The sequence below is a fragment of the Balaenoptera physalus genome, assembly GCF_965194825.1.
Source record: "Balaenoptera physalus genome assembly, chromosome: 6".
Taxonomy (NCBI): domain Eukaryota; kingdom Metazoa; phylum Chordata; class Mammalia; order Artiodactyla; family Balaenopteridae; genus Balaenoptera; species Balaenoptera physalus.
The window spans coordinates 66608968-66627058 of record NC_138885.1 but is presented as its reverse complement, the minus strand read 5'-3'; the positions used below and the strand labels follow the sequence as shown (position 1 = coordinate 66627058).

Below are 18091 nucleotides of genomic sequence, written 5' to 3'. Positions count from 1 at the left end.
ATTGCAAACATGAACATTATAGGTAAACCTTTAAAAATCTAGGGGTAAGATTATTTAGGACATTTGAGAAGGAAACAGACCTCCACATTGGGCTTTCAGGCGCCTATAGATGACCATTACCTGAAGGTTACAGACATTAACATTTTTTTAATGTATTTTTTATTGAGGTATAATTTGCACACAATACAATGTACAGGTTTTTTTGTTTGTTTGTTTTTTTGTTTTTGTGGCCACACCACTCGGGCACGCAGAACTTCCCCAACCAGGGGTCAAACCCGCGCCCCCAGCAGTGGAAGTGTGGAGTCTTAACCACTGGACCACCAGGGAAGTCCAGTGTACAGATTTTTAAGTGTACAGCTCAATTAATTTTAACAAATGTGTACACCAGTGTAACTACCCAAACAGGTAAGAAATTCCACTAGCCTAGAAAATTCCCTCATGCCCTTTTCCAGTTGATAACTCCTCCACAACCAGGGGCATCCACTGGTCCAATTTCTACCACCCTAGATTAATTTTGCCTGCTCTAGAACTTCACAAAATTGGGGTTTTGTAGTATGCATGTGTATATGTCTGGCTCCTTTCACTAGGCATAATGTTTTCGAGATTCTTATTTAATCCCCACAGGCTTACCCTGTTCTAGATAGCACTGCCCCCACGTTACAGATGAGCAGACTGAGACTCAGCAAGTGTAGAGATTTGCAGCAAGTTAACTTAGTTGCACTGGGCATGCCCAGTCTAATGGAGGGGACACTGGTTTTTAAAATCCCCATCACCACCCCACCCGTCCCCGATGACCAGAGAAAAAGTAAAATCACCAGAGAATGCCCAGGATTCTAGCAAAGAGGCCCTTCCACCTTAAAAAAAAAAAAATGGCCTGTACTGGGGAAACATTTTAAAATCTAAAATACAGAGGTCAGAATAAACTTTTTAAGATTCAAGAGGGGGGGAAAAAAGGGAAACAGTCTCATAGCAGGCGACTGACTATTTTGAAATGTAAGAAGTCATACAAGATGAAATAAAAATACGATAGAAATGTTGGTCATGCTGGTATTAAAAGTAGTAAGATGTTGATGATTTAGGCCTCCGAAGGCTCCTTTACATGCGTTGCTATTATCTTGCTCAGCTGCTGAAACCTGCTGTTTTAAAGGCAGGAGAGTGGAACATCCCCAGATAGCACCTGGGTTATTTATCATTATGTATAACCCTGGTACACTCTATTTTATTATGCTGCCTTTAAAAGGAAGATAATGCAAGTATGGTTAATTTGTTTCTCTTCTTTATCTATACAGTGTCGTGACCCATCACGGCTTTGTCCCACGAGATTTGTTTTTCAACCGCAAAGAAATCCACAAGAAACTCTCCCTAAAAATTCCATTAATAACCTCTTTCAGCGCATATAGGTTGCAGGGTCTGGAACTAAGAATGTTTTAATCTCTCCAGCAAAACAATGTCTCATAATGATGTACAGGACTATTGCTGTACTGATGAAGAATCATGCATAATTCAGCACCTTTCACTTGGCACCACTGTGATGTCCTCATTAGCCGTGGCTCACAGTGTCTGTCAGATGGTGTCCATGTGAACGCAGGCATTATATTGTCTTTGAGATGTGCAGCTGCTTCCATGACACTGCCAGTATATAAAAACATGACGCCAGTTTGTTTTATTTAGTGCTAAACCTTCCAGTTTGTAAAAACAAGGCTGACACAGAGCCTGACATGAGGCAGTGAAAATAATTAGCTCTCATTTTCTCAGCCTCCTATTTCCTTCTCCCTGCTGTGTTCTCTTTCCACTAAACCACCACATGTCAGTCGAAATGGGAGGCAATTAGTGGGCTCATTTCAGTCCCCACAACTGTGCTGAAAAGAAAGTATTTATGATGGCACAATGAACAGCTGAAAGATTAAATAACATTTGCCTTTTGAAAAGAAAATGACTTCTAGCTAAATGGGCAATTTTTGATTATTCTCAAACAAGCTTAGAGTAGTTGGTTTTTAAAATACAAGAAAGGAAAATGAGTCATTTTTAGGTGAAAGAATCAAATAAAACTTGACACAGTAATGCAAATAACTGATGTTTTATTGCAAAATATGTAAATGCGTTATACCCTTAACAATGGCTTGTGTCTAAGGTCAGGGCAGACTGGTGCCAACTAGACACCAGTGGAGATAAGGTGGTTCTATTGCCTTCTGGGGGCTTGTTATTTGAGTTATGCTTGAAAAAAGGACTTTAGGGATGATGTTAAAATAAAGTGAAACAAATCAAGTGAGATACACTTTCATATGATGCATCACACACTTGACTACCTGAAATGGTTCTGATGTTAGTTGACATGTTTGGAAAGGGCTTCTTTATTTATTTATTTTTAAACTGTACTTGAAATTGGGGGGTACAAGGTATTCATCTTGGAGAAAAAGAATAGTAGGTCTTCCTCTTGATTTTTGAATAAATAAGAATCTATTCTATCTCAGACTGGGTTTCTTAACCAATATAGAAAGTGGTCTTGCTTACCTAATTACTGCTTAAATGTTTTTAATACTGGGAAATGGGCTGCAAATAAACTTTCACCCAGGACCCTCAAAATACAAAAACAGCTCTGCTACCTACTAAGTTCTCCTCCCACCTCCCATGTCTCCAGAAATGACTCTAAGAAATACAATTTTTGTTTCTTTTTTTTAGAAATAGAGTTTTTGGAAAAAAACCCTAAACTGTCCTAGTTAGCAGGCCTTGTTTATTCTCAGTTCAAATCCTAATGTTGATGTGGTTGTCACACATCTTTGCTTTCCTAACATAGTGCTTTTAATTTCATTCCAAATAATCTGTTCTTTTACAGTTGATTATTTCCAAGATCTAATTTTTGGTTCAGAATACACAAGTCACTGTGAGTTATCAAGGCCTTCTCTCTGCAGAACTTACAGTGATTCCCAGAGACTTTTCAAAATCTGCTTCTAAAAGCAAAGATCTCTGTTATGATCAACAACTGCGCCTGTCATCATAAAGTTGCCAGTGATGGCTGTTACAACCGTTTTAAAAGGCAGTCACAAATTTAAGTTCTGTTTCTCTGTTTGTATAATTATATTCTTACTTCCTACAAACTCAAATCCTAACTTGTGATTCATACACTGTGGTCAGTGTAGCTGTATGAGCCAATAGCCACCCAAGGGGATCTAAGCCAACAATGGGTTCATTGGGAGCCTGGAACACTCTCTGAGCTAACTACGCATTTTAATATAGCTGGAAACCAGCAATAATGTGTTTGCAATTTATTTAAACCTATGTTTCGTCAGGTATACTTCCTTGCTACTCATGATTTTGAAAGGAATTCATAATCTTGATTAAGAAGACTAAGAGTGATCCAATCCGTGCTGGAGCCAGCCCTCATGAGCTGATTGCTTTCATCTCTTCCCAACTTCAAGTTCGGTGATGTCACACTGGCAATTTGAAATTGGCCACAGTAGGAGTATTGACGACATGGAAAGCTGCAAACACTACAAGTCAGGGCTGTTTCCCCAGTTATTAGACATTTTTCTGGCAGGCCATTTCTACACATGACTATCAACCCATCAGCAAGGATGTACTGGACGCCTCTCCCAGTTTTGTTTTAGTTCTATAAGAGGCTGCCTGACCTGTTTGACGAAGCACATCGCCAACGCGAATTAGAAATCAGCAGCAAGTCATGTAGTCAAATTCTGAACTGCATTTGCTCCTTTGCTGTCAATTAAAATTTGTATTTCTTACAGAACCCTACCACTGCAAGCTTACATACTGAGGCACACAAACACATGTGTATGTACGTGTATCTTTCCCCCCAAAAATAGTTGGTCATGGGAAATAAACTTCCCTACACTGAATTTTTCATAAACGCAAGACATATCAAAGTAAGGCAAAGCACTGCCTTTTAGTTCTTCTGAAATGTACAAAAGGTGTTGACTTTTTACTTCCTTACAAAATCCTTTGTGCCCTGTTATTTTATTCATGTTTATCTAACCATTTATAAAAACTCCACAATAGGAAAAAAAGCCCTATTTGGCAGTTTTTAATATTTATAGTGCTTTGAGAAAGGGCCTGGAGATTCAATTAAGTTTATTAAATGCCACATTTTATAAGCAATCTAATAAAGACGTAAAAGCACAATAGTAAGTGGGAAGTATTTGTGAAAAGCAGCATTTATAACCAATAGCTGAAACAACTGGAGAAGCAGAACTATTGACTGAATTTATTTGGGTGGGGAGTGGGAGAAGGGGGCCAGGTGCAACAGTGACGGGCGTCAGGAGGGAGGCGAGGGGGATGGAAAAGGCTTCTATTCTGATGGGGGCAGTTAGTGCTGCTTCCACCCCTTCCAAATGTCCCTCTTATTTTCTCTACCTGGTTCGCTTGCCCCTTCAAAATGCCTGTCGAAAGGAAATCAGAAGAGATGGTCATCTGGAGGGAGGTGGCTGGAGTCTGGGAGCCAGTCTCTAGTTAAGGGTCCACTGGAGCCAGGGTGTCGTTTCCCAGGCTTCTCCCCTAAGCTCATCTCTTCTCTACAGCTGGTGACCCACTTAGACCCAAGGGAGCCCAGCTTCAATCAGGTTTCCTTGCCTCACTGGGGAGAAAAGGGACTAAGGACACGAGAGAAAAGTCTGTGACTGTCCAGCACACACAAGGAATGAACAGCTTCTCGGAGAGTTCCCTCCTAACTCTGCTTTTGAATTTTTATGACACAAAGTCTCAAAAGGATCTCGGTGGGTGAGAAAACTCCTAGGTGAGTTGATAGTTTATTCCTTGGCAATTTGAGAATCAAATGTTCCTGACTGGTGAGCTTATAAGAGATATAATAATAAACTCTATGCAGCTGAATATTTCAATAAAAAAGGGTGGTCGCCACCCTGGGGAGTGCATGAAGCTGCCTGAGATTCTGGAAGCCGCTTTCCTTCTGTAGCAAGTCCAAGGCCTTAGATTACAAAATGCAAGGCACTTTCCACATGGAACAAAAATAGTGGTGGTTTAGTATTAACTGACCAAAAAAAGTGTTTGCCTTTTTATTACCAATACACCTATTTTGGGGGATGATGGTACTTTTCAAAAAGAAGCAGTATGACACCATGATTGAGCCCTTGGGCTGGACCTGCCCCTAACCAGGTAGGGACTCTGGGGGAGGAACTTTTCCTCTCCCCTCCTCAGTTTCCTCCTGGGCCTGATACAGGGGTACTGCTCCCTATGAGGGTGGGTTGTAACAATTACACCAGAAAAATGTTTGCAAAGCGTTTGCCACAATGTCTGGCTGAGGTATGAAATAATAATAATTATCATAAGCATTTCAAGCCCTTCGCCCAGGAAACGTGAGCTGAGAAAGACCCAATTTCTGCCAATACCACTGTCAACTTGGAGGCTGCCTCAATGTACATTGTTATTCAAATTGATAATTAACTTTACTCTTTAGAAATGGGTCAGGTAAATGGGTAAAACTCATTCTCAACTTCTTATTAATTTAAATTTTCAGGGAACCCTTTCGTCCAATTATTTCGCCTGCCAGGTTGTCTCAAAAAAGGAAAGGAAAAAGGATGTTTGTTTCATTTGTGGATGAATTCTTGAATTCCATACGGTGCTGGTGTCTGGTGAGGGCCTGGTCATCCCGAGGGGTTGGGGGTGGCAGCAGAGACTGAGATCACGGGCAGGGGGTCACGCAGGTGCTCTGGACTACTGGAGCAGACACAGGCTCCCAGCCGTGAAAGGCTTTCCTTGGTCTGGCGAATCAACCTCACTTATGTGCCATAATCCGTCTAGTTGTAAAATGAGGCTAAAAAAAGAATTTAATCTGAATTCTCTGACCATAAAGGTTGACAGGTCTTTCTTACAAGGAAAGGCTTTATTTTCTACATATATTTGTATGTTTGTGGATAAGGTCACATTTCCATTGTTTCCTCTTAGTAGGCCAGTTACTGAAACAACAAACCAGTTTTAAGTGGTAGCTAACTGGTGGTCCTTTTCAGAGGCAATGGGAAAACACAGCTACTATGTGCATGATAAAGTCACTGTCATACATTATTCCCAATGGCTGCCATTAGAATATATCTTTCATTTTAATTGTAAAAGAAAAGGTGAAATGGTCAAGCAAATCTCCCTGATACACAAACTCAGGTTTGGAGAGAACTTCCAAAACCCCAGTGTTCTCGTGTAACTTATTCTAGTCATGGAGACGGGGTAAAGGCTTCATCTTTTCTGTGAAGATGGGCTTATGGGAACTCAGTTAATTGGGATTTTTGAGGATGACCTTTTTTCTTGGGTTCTACCTTGAAGGGTCAAGGTAACAAGGTTTTCATGTGGGGAATTTAAATTTCAATTTAAAGCACATTTGTGAGAAGATATTTCATAATGTTAGGATATAGTCTGACATAATTGGGTAGTTTAGACCTGGACAATAATTTACTCTAGGATTATTTTGTGGAAGTTTCCAGATGACTTAAATATCTTGGGCCAGGTATGAGAGCTTAGCACATGTTTAATATATAGGTGATGATGAAGATGTAATTTCTGGTCTCAGCTCCGTCCTCTTACCCTAGGCTGGTAACACACTTTCTCTAATCAAGGATGACAACACCATGTGTCTTATGCATCTCACAGACATGCCAAGGGGGATAAATGAGATGACATGTATGAAATAACTTGAGCTCTTCAGAAAGAAGGACTCTCTAAGCATAAGTTTTAAAACATTATATTCAGAAAATTATTTGCAAACGACCATGAGCCTCTTCGAGCCCATATTCAAAACTCATCCCTTCCAAAAAAGCTTTTCCTGGGAATTCCCTGGTGGTCAGGACTCCGCACTTCCACTGCTGAGGGCCCAGGTTCAATCCCTGGTCGGGGAACTAAGATCCTGCGAGCCGCGCGGCGTGGCCAAAAACTTTTTAAAAATTTAAAAGAAAAGAAAAAAAAGCTTTTCCTGATTAACCTCGCCCATTCCCGTCACTTCTTTATACTTTTAGCACCTTGGCGTTAGTTACATCCGCATTATATATTTCACTTTTGATCTATTGCATTATAATGTCATCTATCCAGCTGCTCACCCTAGAAACTGGGTGCCATCCTGGCTCCTCCCTATCACCCCAACTCCAGCTAGTGACACAGTCTGATCAGTTCGGTCTGATCAGTTCCATCTCAGTGTCCCTGGACACAGGGCACTTCCATGGCACTGCATAGCCTCAGCTCCTTGTCCCTTTTCACCTGGCTGTCTGCACTGCCCCACACAGGACTGTATCACTCTCTCCCTAGCCCTTTCCAATTCATCCTTCTCTGTGCTTTTGAGAGATCTTTTTAAAACGCAAATAGAATCCTCTCTACTCCCTGCTTAAAACGCTTCAAACTCCTTAGCTCAGCACATAAAGCAGTTCTTTTTCTGGTCTCCAGCCACCATTCTGGCCTTAACTCTCCCCACACTATTCCACCTGCTCCGTGTTAAGTCGCCCCAGAGGCAGCGATGCTTGAGTTGAGTTGTGAGGTCCTATAGAAATCAGTCCAAAGAAGAGGTGCCTGTGTTTTCCTGGCTTCTGAGCTTTTGCACATGCTGTTCCTTTTGCCTTCAATGTCTTCTCCCTACCTAATAATTCCTGATGGTTTTCAAATTTTAGTTCAAGTATCACCTCTACCAAGAAGACGTCAAGATCCTCTTCTGACCCCTTTCTGCATCACTTGCAGTGCTCATCCACTGTGCTTTCATTGAATGATGTGCATGATGTTGTAAAAAATGCATCATTCTGTATTAAAACCATTCATTGATCTTGTCTATTTCTTCCCATAAACTATGGGTTCCTTGCAAGGCAGCACTATACTCTTTTACTTTGCATTCTGAGCATCTAGCATTGAGCCAGACACACAGTATGTCCTCAGTAAATTTCTGCTGAGTGAATGGATGAAATTATTACTCTGCATGGGTGACCAAGGATCAGCAGATAATCGAAAGTTGCAGTGACTTTAGGCCCTGTGGATAACCAATGACTCAAGAAGTCTATACCATCATGGTCAAAACCAGACCACTATATTTGGTCTCCAATATCATTTATAGCTTCTGATTTTTACTAACTATATATATATTTCAGTTTTCCACATTAACAAGTCATTTCTTTGTTAATTGAAAATAATTTTCTTGGTTGAGATTACTCCTGACAAGTCTTTTTCAGGAAAATTCTTCCCTCTTCTTTTACCCCCTCCAAGCCATAAAAATGTTTAAACACAGAGTACTCATAAATAAAGTGCCATAGAGTTGAGCATACCAAAGAAGGCAAATTAAAATGTGCTATTTATTTACCATCAGATGGACCTGGGGTGCCCACAGCTACAGAATCTCAGGATTGGAAGGGCCCTTGCTTATTGTTGGAGAGGAACTTACTCTCCCCTTTCTGGTAGCTGCTTCTAACAACAGGAATGAATAGACAGTGACCCGTTCACAGAGGGAAAAGAAAAGTGTTCCTATACCAGACACCTAGAGTCAGCAGCTTTCACTCAACCAAGTTCTGTGGCCCAAACAAGGGAGGTTAAGATTTCCATTCAGCAAGAGCATCAATATACCTGCAGTGGTGCAGGTAAAACACTCTGTCCAGTGCCTAGAAAGAGCATCTTTTGAAGCCCCTGGTAAAACTAACCCCTTGCAACAATTTCCAATCATTCCCAAGTGCTGGTTCCAGGAATGACCTGGGGTAAGCATGGTTTAATTAGTGAGGGCCAGTGGGCCAGCTGAGCCCCACCAGCTCTCCCAGAGCAACAGGCTCACGTTGTGAGGAGTTGTTTTTACAAGGTCTCTTTGCAGCATCAAAGGAAAGGTACCAATAGTGCAGTAGTTAAGAGTTTGGTTCTGGGGTCAGAGAGGCCTGCGTCAGATCCGTCTTCTGCTACTTGCTAGCCATGTAACCCTTGGACAAGTTACTTGGCCTTTCACAGCCGTAGTCTCCTTATTTGTAAAATGGGGGAAAATAGCACCTACACCTGAGTCCTGAATGCCTGGAACATGAGTGGTCAATTAATAGACGTGATCACTATTACTGGCTATTCATAGTAATCCAAAGTAACACAAACCTATTATGATTCCAATTCATATGACACCTAGCCCACGTAATTTGCCCAGACTCTAAACATAACATAAAGTAGCAGCCTGACTGAATGAGATTTGGTCAAATGTCCTGCCACCCCATTTAGCGCTGATAATCTGGGTTTCCATTTTGCCTACAGTTCCATTCTTGCTGTTGTTCTACTCTCGATATTATAAAAGTGATTCCCCTTAAAAAACAAAGAAACTGGAATCAGGAAGCTGTGACGCCAAGAAGCATAAACAATTATTCTAGTGTCCGTGCCCCCGACCTTAACGCTCCCCACTGCCCCCCATGGTTTGCAGTGCATTTCCTTGAGGGTTTGGGTGGCCTCACACAGGGGTCTTCAGCTGAATGAGAAAGATTCCTAGATTGGCTTACAGAGGCAGCTGGCAGCCTTTCAATTAAATTCTATTTTATAAAGTCTATAAATTTACTCAGAATCATGTTACCAGCTGGTAGGGGGTATATAAAACCACAGAGTTCCAGGAGAGAAAAAGAGTAAATTAGACTGAAATTTATCCAAAGGATTTAAAATGTGATTTACCTGTAGGCCAGTCCCTGGTTTCAAGTGAAAACCAAAAACAAGTTCAAGGTGCACTATTTTTTCCTCATTTTCTTCAGGTTCACCTACTGAGTCCTGAAACAGAAAACTAAGCACTGTTTATACTACATAGTGTTTTTACTTTTACTTCTCATGTAAAGGAGATGATTTCCCAGCACTAGTTTTTCCATTCTAATCTATTGCTTAATTTTTGGTTATTTTGGATTACACTACAAATTCCAATTACTAAAAGCAAGAGAAATGACATATTAAGCCTTTGAGAACTTTGCCAAATGATTTGTCTCATGCACTACAAACTGAATGTCACCATCTTACATTTTTCACAGTGCATCTTGCATTGTGCAGTTTTACCCTAGAAATGCACTTCGTCCCTGGAGATGCACAGAGACTTCACCTTGAGAGTTTCACAACACTCAAGATATTTACACCCTATTCCCAAAGAAGAATTATGCAGTTCCTAGAGCATCTGTGGATAGAAGGCCAAGCAGAGGAACAAATGAATCTTCGTGGGCTTACAGATGGAAAACCAAAGTTCTTAGTGAATGAGAAGAGTTCTGTATATTGTTTGCAAGTATCTACTAATCTTATAACAAACTATGCCATATACCTTTAGACTATATTCAAAATAATATGTTAAATATATTAATATCTTATTCAAACAATAAAACTCCTACCCCTCAATGCAAGTGGTAATCCAGAGCTTAGCGTGTGAACTCCTTCAGCGGCTTCCCTGTCGGACAAAGGTCTCCTGAGCCAGGTGGGAGGCCAGAGGTCCTCACCTACAATGTTAGCACTTATATCCCCTAGCCACTAAGGTGACATGTGTTGTTCTTATCATGACCGTATTGTTAATATTTCAACTTGCAAGGAACAAGGTTGCTCCATTTATGCACATCCTCAGCTTCACTCAAAGGGCCTTTTGTTGGACAGATATGATTAAATTTCACTTCAAACAACGGTTCCCGACATTGGCAAATTTAGGTGTGGATACGGCTGGTGCATATGTCAATAAAAGTAGCGTATTCTCAGTAAGAAAAAAACCTTCCTTACCTTAATTAGTGGTGGGAAGTGAAACAAGTTTAGGTAATCGTGGGTTAACTTCTCAATGGCTGACTGTAAAAAAAAAAACACAAGAAACCCACATGACTTTATTAATGATCCGATAATGCCAAGAAAGGATTAAAATTATTGTGCACATATAAAGGCATTCTTTATTTACATAGTTCACAAAATACCTTGGGGATGTTAATATCCAACATCTATTGAGAATAAACCTGGTTGTTCAAAGTATTATAGGTAGTTTATAATTATTTAATGGAACAGGAAGATATTTTAAAGATGTTTAATCTCAGGGTAAAAAATAAATAAAACCGTTCTTCAAATACCGGTAGAGTATAGTAGTGACAAGTTAATATTCTAGTGTACAGAATGCAGTTGTCACCCCGAGTAATTGTGGGAAAAACGACAAAGAACATGAATATATCACCAGAGGCTCTCATTAGGGCTGAAATCTCACTAAAGGGTTTATTGCACTGAAAGGGCTTTTCTGTGGGTTTGTGTCCAAAGCTCCCTCCCCCAGTGGAGGGCAAAGAACTCTTAAAGGAAAGGAGGACAATTTAAATTATGATTCTTGTTTATACTCATCAGGTATAATCCAGCTTTTCTGTGAACTGAGCATATCACATAGAGGAGTGAAGAAGTCCCGATGTGAGAAAAATTAGATGCATTTTTAAAAAAGTGAAATGAAAGCTGTTGACACATCATCCAATAATGAGCACTTATTGGATGTTGGGCTCTAGTCCTTCTTCAAGGCTCCTCCACAGAGGGCTTCCAGGCTCAGGTGAGGAGAGAGCCAAGACAGGCTGAAAGGAACAACCAAGTAGCAAAGGGCAGGTGGACAGACCGTCCACTTTGCAGTTGTATAATCTACCATCTGTAGGCTGAGAGACTCACTTGTTAAGAAGGTGTACAGCAAGGCCCCCCTGCCTTCCTCAGTGAGACAGCAGAGAATGGAGGGCACTTTCTCACCCTCAGGATGGGTGTGTGTGTGCGCGTGTGAAGAACGGTGACAAGGACCAGGCAGGCTCTTCCAGTCTGGAGGTCCCCTTGCGGCGTCCCATCCCGAATGGCCCAGCTTGAAGGATTCTTTATCCTCGTTGCCCCGAGAGTACATGCAGGATGCTCCCAGAGCTCCCATGGAAAGGTCCGTTTCCATGACCCTTTCCCCTTACTCTCTCCCTCTCATGTAAGCTTATTTGTCAGAAGTACCCAGGGCCCAGCTGAGTTTAAGAGAGTGTCAGCTGTGGGCCGAGCCCCCCACCCCTGCCCACCCCTGGGGTGGCCACTGTAATAGGGCCCTGGCTTTGGCAGAGGTGGAGGGCCCGCACGCCTGACTTTTGAGACCCCCCCATCCACCCCGGGACTGACTGTCTTTCTGTGCACACACAGACTCTTCCAGGAGGGAGTCTCCGGTCCCCGCAGATGCTGGCCACGCCCCTCCTTTGGGGCTCAGGACAGACACTCCGCTCCCAAATGCCGAGACTCTGAATTAAGAGAAGTTGTATATACATGTTTTCTCTCTTTTCTGGGATGTAAATTCCTTAAGGGCAGGATTCTTTGTTTCTTCACAGGCCCAGGGCTGTGATCGGTAGGCATCCACTGGATTTGTTGAACAATAATCAGTAAGTTTGGACATTGCTTGCTCTAATGATACCAACCACCACAGAGGGGCACTTAGGCTGTCCCGGGCTGGCTCTGGGAATATTTAAATCACCGAGGCTGTTGAGGAGCTCGCCACCGCTTTTCCTCCTGACTCCCCCTTAAGGAACGCGAGTCCTATTTCAAAGGCAGGACAGGGGAAGGGGAGTTGGGAGCGTCTTTCTGGCATCTGCTAAATGGGACAAGATTTGCCAAATCTCTCTCTTTGAACCCTGAAACTTCTCTGTACCAGAGAAAAGAATTTTTCCTACTGTAGGCCATCTAAGCCAGCGTTGCTTTTCAGGACGGATTTGCCCACAGCCGGAGGTTGAGATTAAATTATTTACCATCATTTAAGATGTATGTTTATGCATGAGGTTTCCTGCCCATCTTGTGAGAGGGAGCAGGTGGTAGGTTAAGGCTAAGCCATCATCTAAAGGGTGCTGAGGGGCTGTAAGGATGTTCCTTATGTGGATCCAGGGCCCATAGGACAGAAGTGGATGTGTTCTCTTCGGACCTCGGGAGGATTTCCCTGAAAAAGCCTGGTATCAGTAGCTCCAACTGAGGCAAAGGGGAAAGTTGTTGGCAAGTTGGTAGAGCCTTTGTCAAGATGTGGATTTGGATAAGAAGTTGCTTTTTCTACATTTCCTTCCCTTTTTTTTAAAAAAATATTTATTTTATTTATCTATTTATTTTCGCCATGCCGGGTCTTAGTTGCAGCCTGCGGACTCATAGTTGGTGGCATGCATGCGGGATCTAGTTCCCCGACCAGGGATCGAACCCGGGCCCCCTGCATGGGGAGCGCAGAGTCTTACCCACTGGACCCACCAGCGAAGTCCCTACATTTCCTTCTTTATTCTATTTGTCTTCTTTCTAACCTGTGCTCACCCTTCTATCTACCCACACTGGGGTTGAGGAGGTTTGGGGAGTAAACTCGATTTCATTGTAAGGTCTCTCTTGAAACAGACCTCTGATTAATAACAAGGTGCACACAGATGCCAGCAAGTGTTATTTGGTTTGAGTAACTAAAAAGCAAAACAAAACAAAGAGACAAAAAAACAGAACTGGTTGCTAAACTACAAAAAAGCAACAACAACAAAAACAGAGGTTTACCTTTGAAAGTGTTCAAGGGACTTCCCTGGTGGCGCAGTGGTTAAGAATCCGCCTGCCAATGCAGGGGACACGGGTTCGAGCCCTGGTCCGGGAGGATCCCACATGCCACGGAGCAACTAAGCCCGTGCGCCACAACGACTGAGCCCATGTGCCACAACTACTGAAGCCTGCGTGCCTAGAGCCCGTGCTCCACAACAAGAGAAGCCACTGCAATGAGAAGCCCGCGCACTGCAAGGAAGAGTAGCCCCTGCTCGCCGCAACTAGAGAAAGCCCGTGCACAGCAACGAAGACCCAACGCAGCCAAATAAATAAATAAATAGACTTATTAAGAAGAAAAGAAAAGAAAGCTTTCAAGACTGAAGTTCTGGGGGAAATGTTAGGATTTCCTGAGAAAATGAGGGATAAGAATACACATAAGGTGGTGTCTATTCTGGGTAAAATTCGGAAGATTGCAGACTGAACACACGTTCCCATGGTTTTAGGTGCCATGGTGGCTCAGGTTTAACTCAGTCCACGGACACGTTCTGGCATCGTTAGGGGTCCCTAATGGATATCCAGCCTCTCTGGCCTCAAAGCAAGTTGCCTCCTGCTATTGCCAGGTGGGCTGGCAGCTCTGCAGGCGCACACGGCCCGAGTGCCACACGACGCTTCTTCCCACACTGAGGCCTCTCCAGAGGCAGAGCCCTCCCGCCAGAACACCCCCTCCCCACACCCCTCACCCGCTTACACCTCCGGGCCCTTCAGCTCTCAGCTCCATCAGAACTTCTGCACAGGAGCCTTCCCTCAGCCCAACCTCAGCTCTCCTTTGTGGCACTTCTTACAGCTGCCATGTTACCATTTTTGCATGATTAATGACTGTCTTCTCCACTAGACTAGAGACTTCCTGAGGGCACAGGGATGCTATGCAGGTGTATCCATGTGACTTCTGCTGGACCAGGTATTAACCCTTTGTTCTGGGATTATGAAGAGGGAGTAGGGGTCCCATGGGGGCGGCAGCTAATGATCAGCTGGTATGAAGTATTTCCACACTGTGACCACCAGCTCAGCCTCTAACATGACACATGACCTGCTCCACAGTAGGAGCTCAATACAGATTTGCTGACTGAATGTTCTCCCTTTCTGAGAGGTACCTTTAAATGGATGATATGCCCCTTGGAGACGATGCCCATGTCTTTCAAGTCTTCTTCCTCAAGAAGCAGCAGTCGCTTTCCTGTAATGTTGTTTTCCTTAAACAAGTTCGCATACACGCTTATCTCCTCTGAAGTGTCACCTGAAGGGAGTGATTAGAAGACAGAATAAAATTAGACTCAATCACATCCCAAGCAAAGTTAACTCCATGAATTAAGAAGGTAAGTTATTCCACTTGCCTTTTCTGACGAGCTGCTGAACCCAAAAATACTGTGGAAGAGAGGACATATATGGTTTTGAAGATTCATTCATGGTCAGTGGCCAGACTTAACAGTAAAACACATAGTTTTTCAATGGATTAAAGTACCTTTAATTCTTGCTCAACCACAAAGGGAAAACAGAAGACTTTCTCTTTACTGTTTTAAAACTTCAAGGTTTCAAATTGGAGACATCCTCCCTTTGGGGGTCTTGGACCCTTGAAGGACCATTGGTTTTCCTCCTTATTTGAAAGATATTTAAAAAGCCTTTCAAGAAGATTCTAACTTATAATGCTTTTTCCATTCATGTGCCAGTGGTCTGCTGGGTTGTTGAAGGGCACTGGTTTACCCAGGAATTGTATGAGTAAGAGGGACCACACGGCAGTGGACAGAAAGATGGATAAAATGCGTCCTCTGTTCTAGGCCTGGTCATGAAGTAGCTTTGTGGCCCAAGACAAGTTAAAGTGTGGAGCTTCCTACACAGAATGAGGTTGGACCCAGCAACCTCAGTCCTTGAGTTTCCCTTGGTGTGTGTTTACCATAGCCTCTCACACTATCCAGGTGAAGGGAGACAGAATGGGGGGGTCACACCCAGGCCCACCACTTCTCTAGGGAGCCCTTGACCCTGGAATTTTATTTAAAGGGTTTGAAAACCACTCAACCTCAGAGCAAAGACTAAAAATAGCTGTTAGAGCTCAGTGCCTTTTAAAACATTTCTTCTCAAATGAGAAGGGCCAACTTTGCAGCTGGGGATAAAGGGATTATATCCAGGCCTGTGAAGAGGCGAGCCTAAGTCCTCTGTCCTTGTTAAGCAGGGCTGGCAGGAAAGTTAGAATCACCAGGATTCAGGGAATGGGAAATAGAGGCAACTGGTGCCAGCGTACTTCCCCTGCAGAAGCCACAGAGATTAGCTTATCTGAAAGCAGTTATTACTTCACCAGAAGACCAAGGGCTGGAAGGATGTGCCCTGGCCCAGAAACCAGTTGAGTCTGGTAAACCTTCCAGAGACCTTCCCAAGAATTTCTAATAATGAGTTTGACTTTGGGGTACCTAGTCTGTTTCCTGGGGTGTGGGGCTGCTGAGGCTGGCATACAAGCTTTTTTTTTTTTCCTTTTTCATTTAATGAAACCTTGAACTTATAAAATGGACCTGGACAAGGATAAACCCCTGAGGTCTCTGACCAAGGATTCTTGGACCTGTTTTTCACTTAAGGAAACAGATACAGAGATAAAACAGGCTAAGCAGGATTGTTCCTCAGGGTCTCTACCCAGACTGTAGGGTGTGGGATTTCCTTTGGACTTAACTAGTCTGTTCACATCCTCCCCCAAACATGGGGCTTCTCCGGCTCCCGCTTCAGAGAATGTCTGGGAGCTCGGGTCTATTCCTTCTTGGGAAGGTCAGAGTAAAGATGGTAAAATGAACAGGGCTAAGGCACTGCCTTTACCATTTCTTTCCCCACCATGGCTCAAGTCCATCCCTGGTCTTTTGGGAAAACTTAAGATCAATTTTTTCCCAAGTATATTCATTTAGTATCCTGGATCCCCCCTTTAACTGGTATTCATTACTGTATTCTGGAATACCTTTCAGAGCAAATAGGGAGGTGGAATCCTCTTGTAAGATTTGAAGAGATACTTGCTTTGCTCGAGGCCTTATTTTAAATCATTACTGCATTAAAAATAGAAAGACATGGAATTTGTCAACTTCTCCTACTTAACACTTTCCTAAGGCCCAAATCCCTCTCCCTGTATTTTTAACTTGTGGACAAATTTATGAACTACCTGCCCAGGTTAAATGAGGCATTAAAAGAAGCTGCTTACCACGTCCTCTTCTGTCCAAGCACCAATCTCAAAGGAAGGCAGCAGCTGCATGGGAAATATGAATGAAATGGAAAAAAAGAAGGAATATTATCACTGTCTTTTTGGTTTATCCCCACTTTTCAGTATTTTAGGGCTGCTGCTCTGGCTTGGTTCCTCCTGCAGGTGGCATTGAATGGAAACCAGTTTTCCCAACCGTTAAGGAATTTCTCAGGGTTCCAAAGATGTTGCCCACAGAAGCCAATCGACCTCTCAGTAACAGTTCATTGTGCTTGGTGAGCCGTGACAATGGGATTCTGCACATCCTGGGATTTTCCGCTCTTTGTACTTGGCACACTGAGAGTAGTTTTACCTCCCACGAGAAGGCCTTGGCAGTCAAGGAATTTCTGACGTTTGTCAGATACCAGAGCCGTCTTCTGAATTCTCAATCAACACGAAGATCGCTTGATCATTAATAAAAATTCCAAAGCAACCACTTGGTAACCAGATGTCTTACATGCTTATTTTTAGAGGGGAATTTCTAAGTGTTTAACTAAATGTCTCAGTTGCACTATATTTTTAAAACCAAATATTAGAAGGACATGAAAAATTGGAGCCGTCCTAAGGAACCTAGGTTGCAGAGTTGCTCTAACTAAAACTAAACTAACCTCCCTCCCTGGCAAGTATACAAACATGAACGACAACTTTGCAAGAGGACTCCTGCCTGCCCATTTTCAGAGCCAAAGGGCTACTCGCTTCAATATATGCTCCATGGCCACAGACTAAATAAATACCTACGTAACAGGAAGAAAATCTGTGTCTTGTGCCTTGAATTAGTTTGCTATAGCCATTAGTTTTAACCAACTTAACTTGCCAGCATGGTTGGATTGCTCATGAGGCAACATGGCAAAGTGTCTTTCAACCCCTGTTACAAATAGTATTTTTTGTGCGGGTGAGTTGAAAAAAAAAGAAGTTGGATTTGGTTACTTTTACCATTAGTGTAAAAATCAGAGGGTGGGTGAGTTAATCCTTCTAATCTGCAGGTATTTTAAATTCACATGCTCGAAACCTTGCTAGGAAAGGCATGCCCCTGCCTTCAAGGAGCTTTTTTTTTTTTTTAAAGGAATTCCTTTATTTTATTTATTTATTTATTTATTTATTTATATTTATTTATTTTTGGCTGTGTTGGGTCTTCGTTTCTGTGCAAGGGCTTTCTCTAGTTGCGGCAAGCGGGGGCCACTCTTCATCGCGGTGCGCGGGCCTGTCGCGGCCTCTCTTGTTGCGGAGCACAGGCTCCAGACGCGCAGGCTCAGTAGTTGTGGCTCACGGGCCCAGCTGCTCCGCGGCATGTGGGATCTTCCCAGACCAGGGCTCGAACCCGTGTCCCCTGCATTGGCAGGCAGACTCTCAACCACTGCGCCACCAGGGAAGCCCCAAGGAGCTTTTAATTTAAGGGGGGGGGTAAAGTAGGTATGGATT

At 42.9% G+C, this 18091-nt stretch overlaps 1 protein-coding gene across 4 annotated transcripts in view; it reads right to left on the bottom strand.

The window, feature by feature from the left end:
* Positions 1–18091, bottom strand: part of MAP3K20 (mitogen-activated protein kinase kinase kinase 20) — a 175192-nt gene that overhangs the window by 16685 nt on the left and 140416 nt on the right. For 3 of the 4 annotated variants that reach the window (XM_082465365.1, XM_082465363.1, XM_082465364.1), the window contains exons 12-16: positions 16637–16681; positions 14802–14832; positions 14565–14704; positions 10675–10737; positions 9607–9699 (exon numbers count right to left, since the gene is read on the bottom strand). In XM_082465365.1, the coding sequence (XP_082321491.1) occupies positions 9607–9699; positions 10675–10737; positions 14565–14704; positions 14802–14832; positions 16637–16681 (372 nt within the window). The remainder of the gene's footprint in view (positions 1–9606; positions 9700–10674; positions 10738–14564; positions 14705–14801; positions 14833–16636; positions 16682–18091) is intronic. The other variant, XM_082465366.1, reaches the window with a different exon arrangement.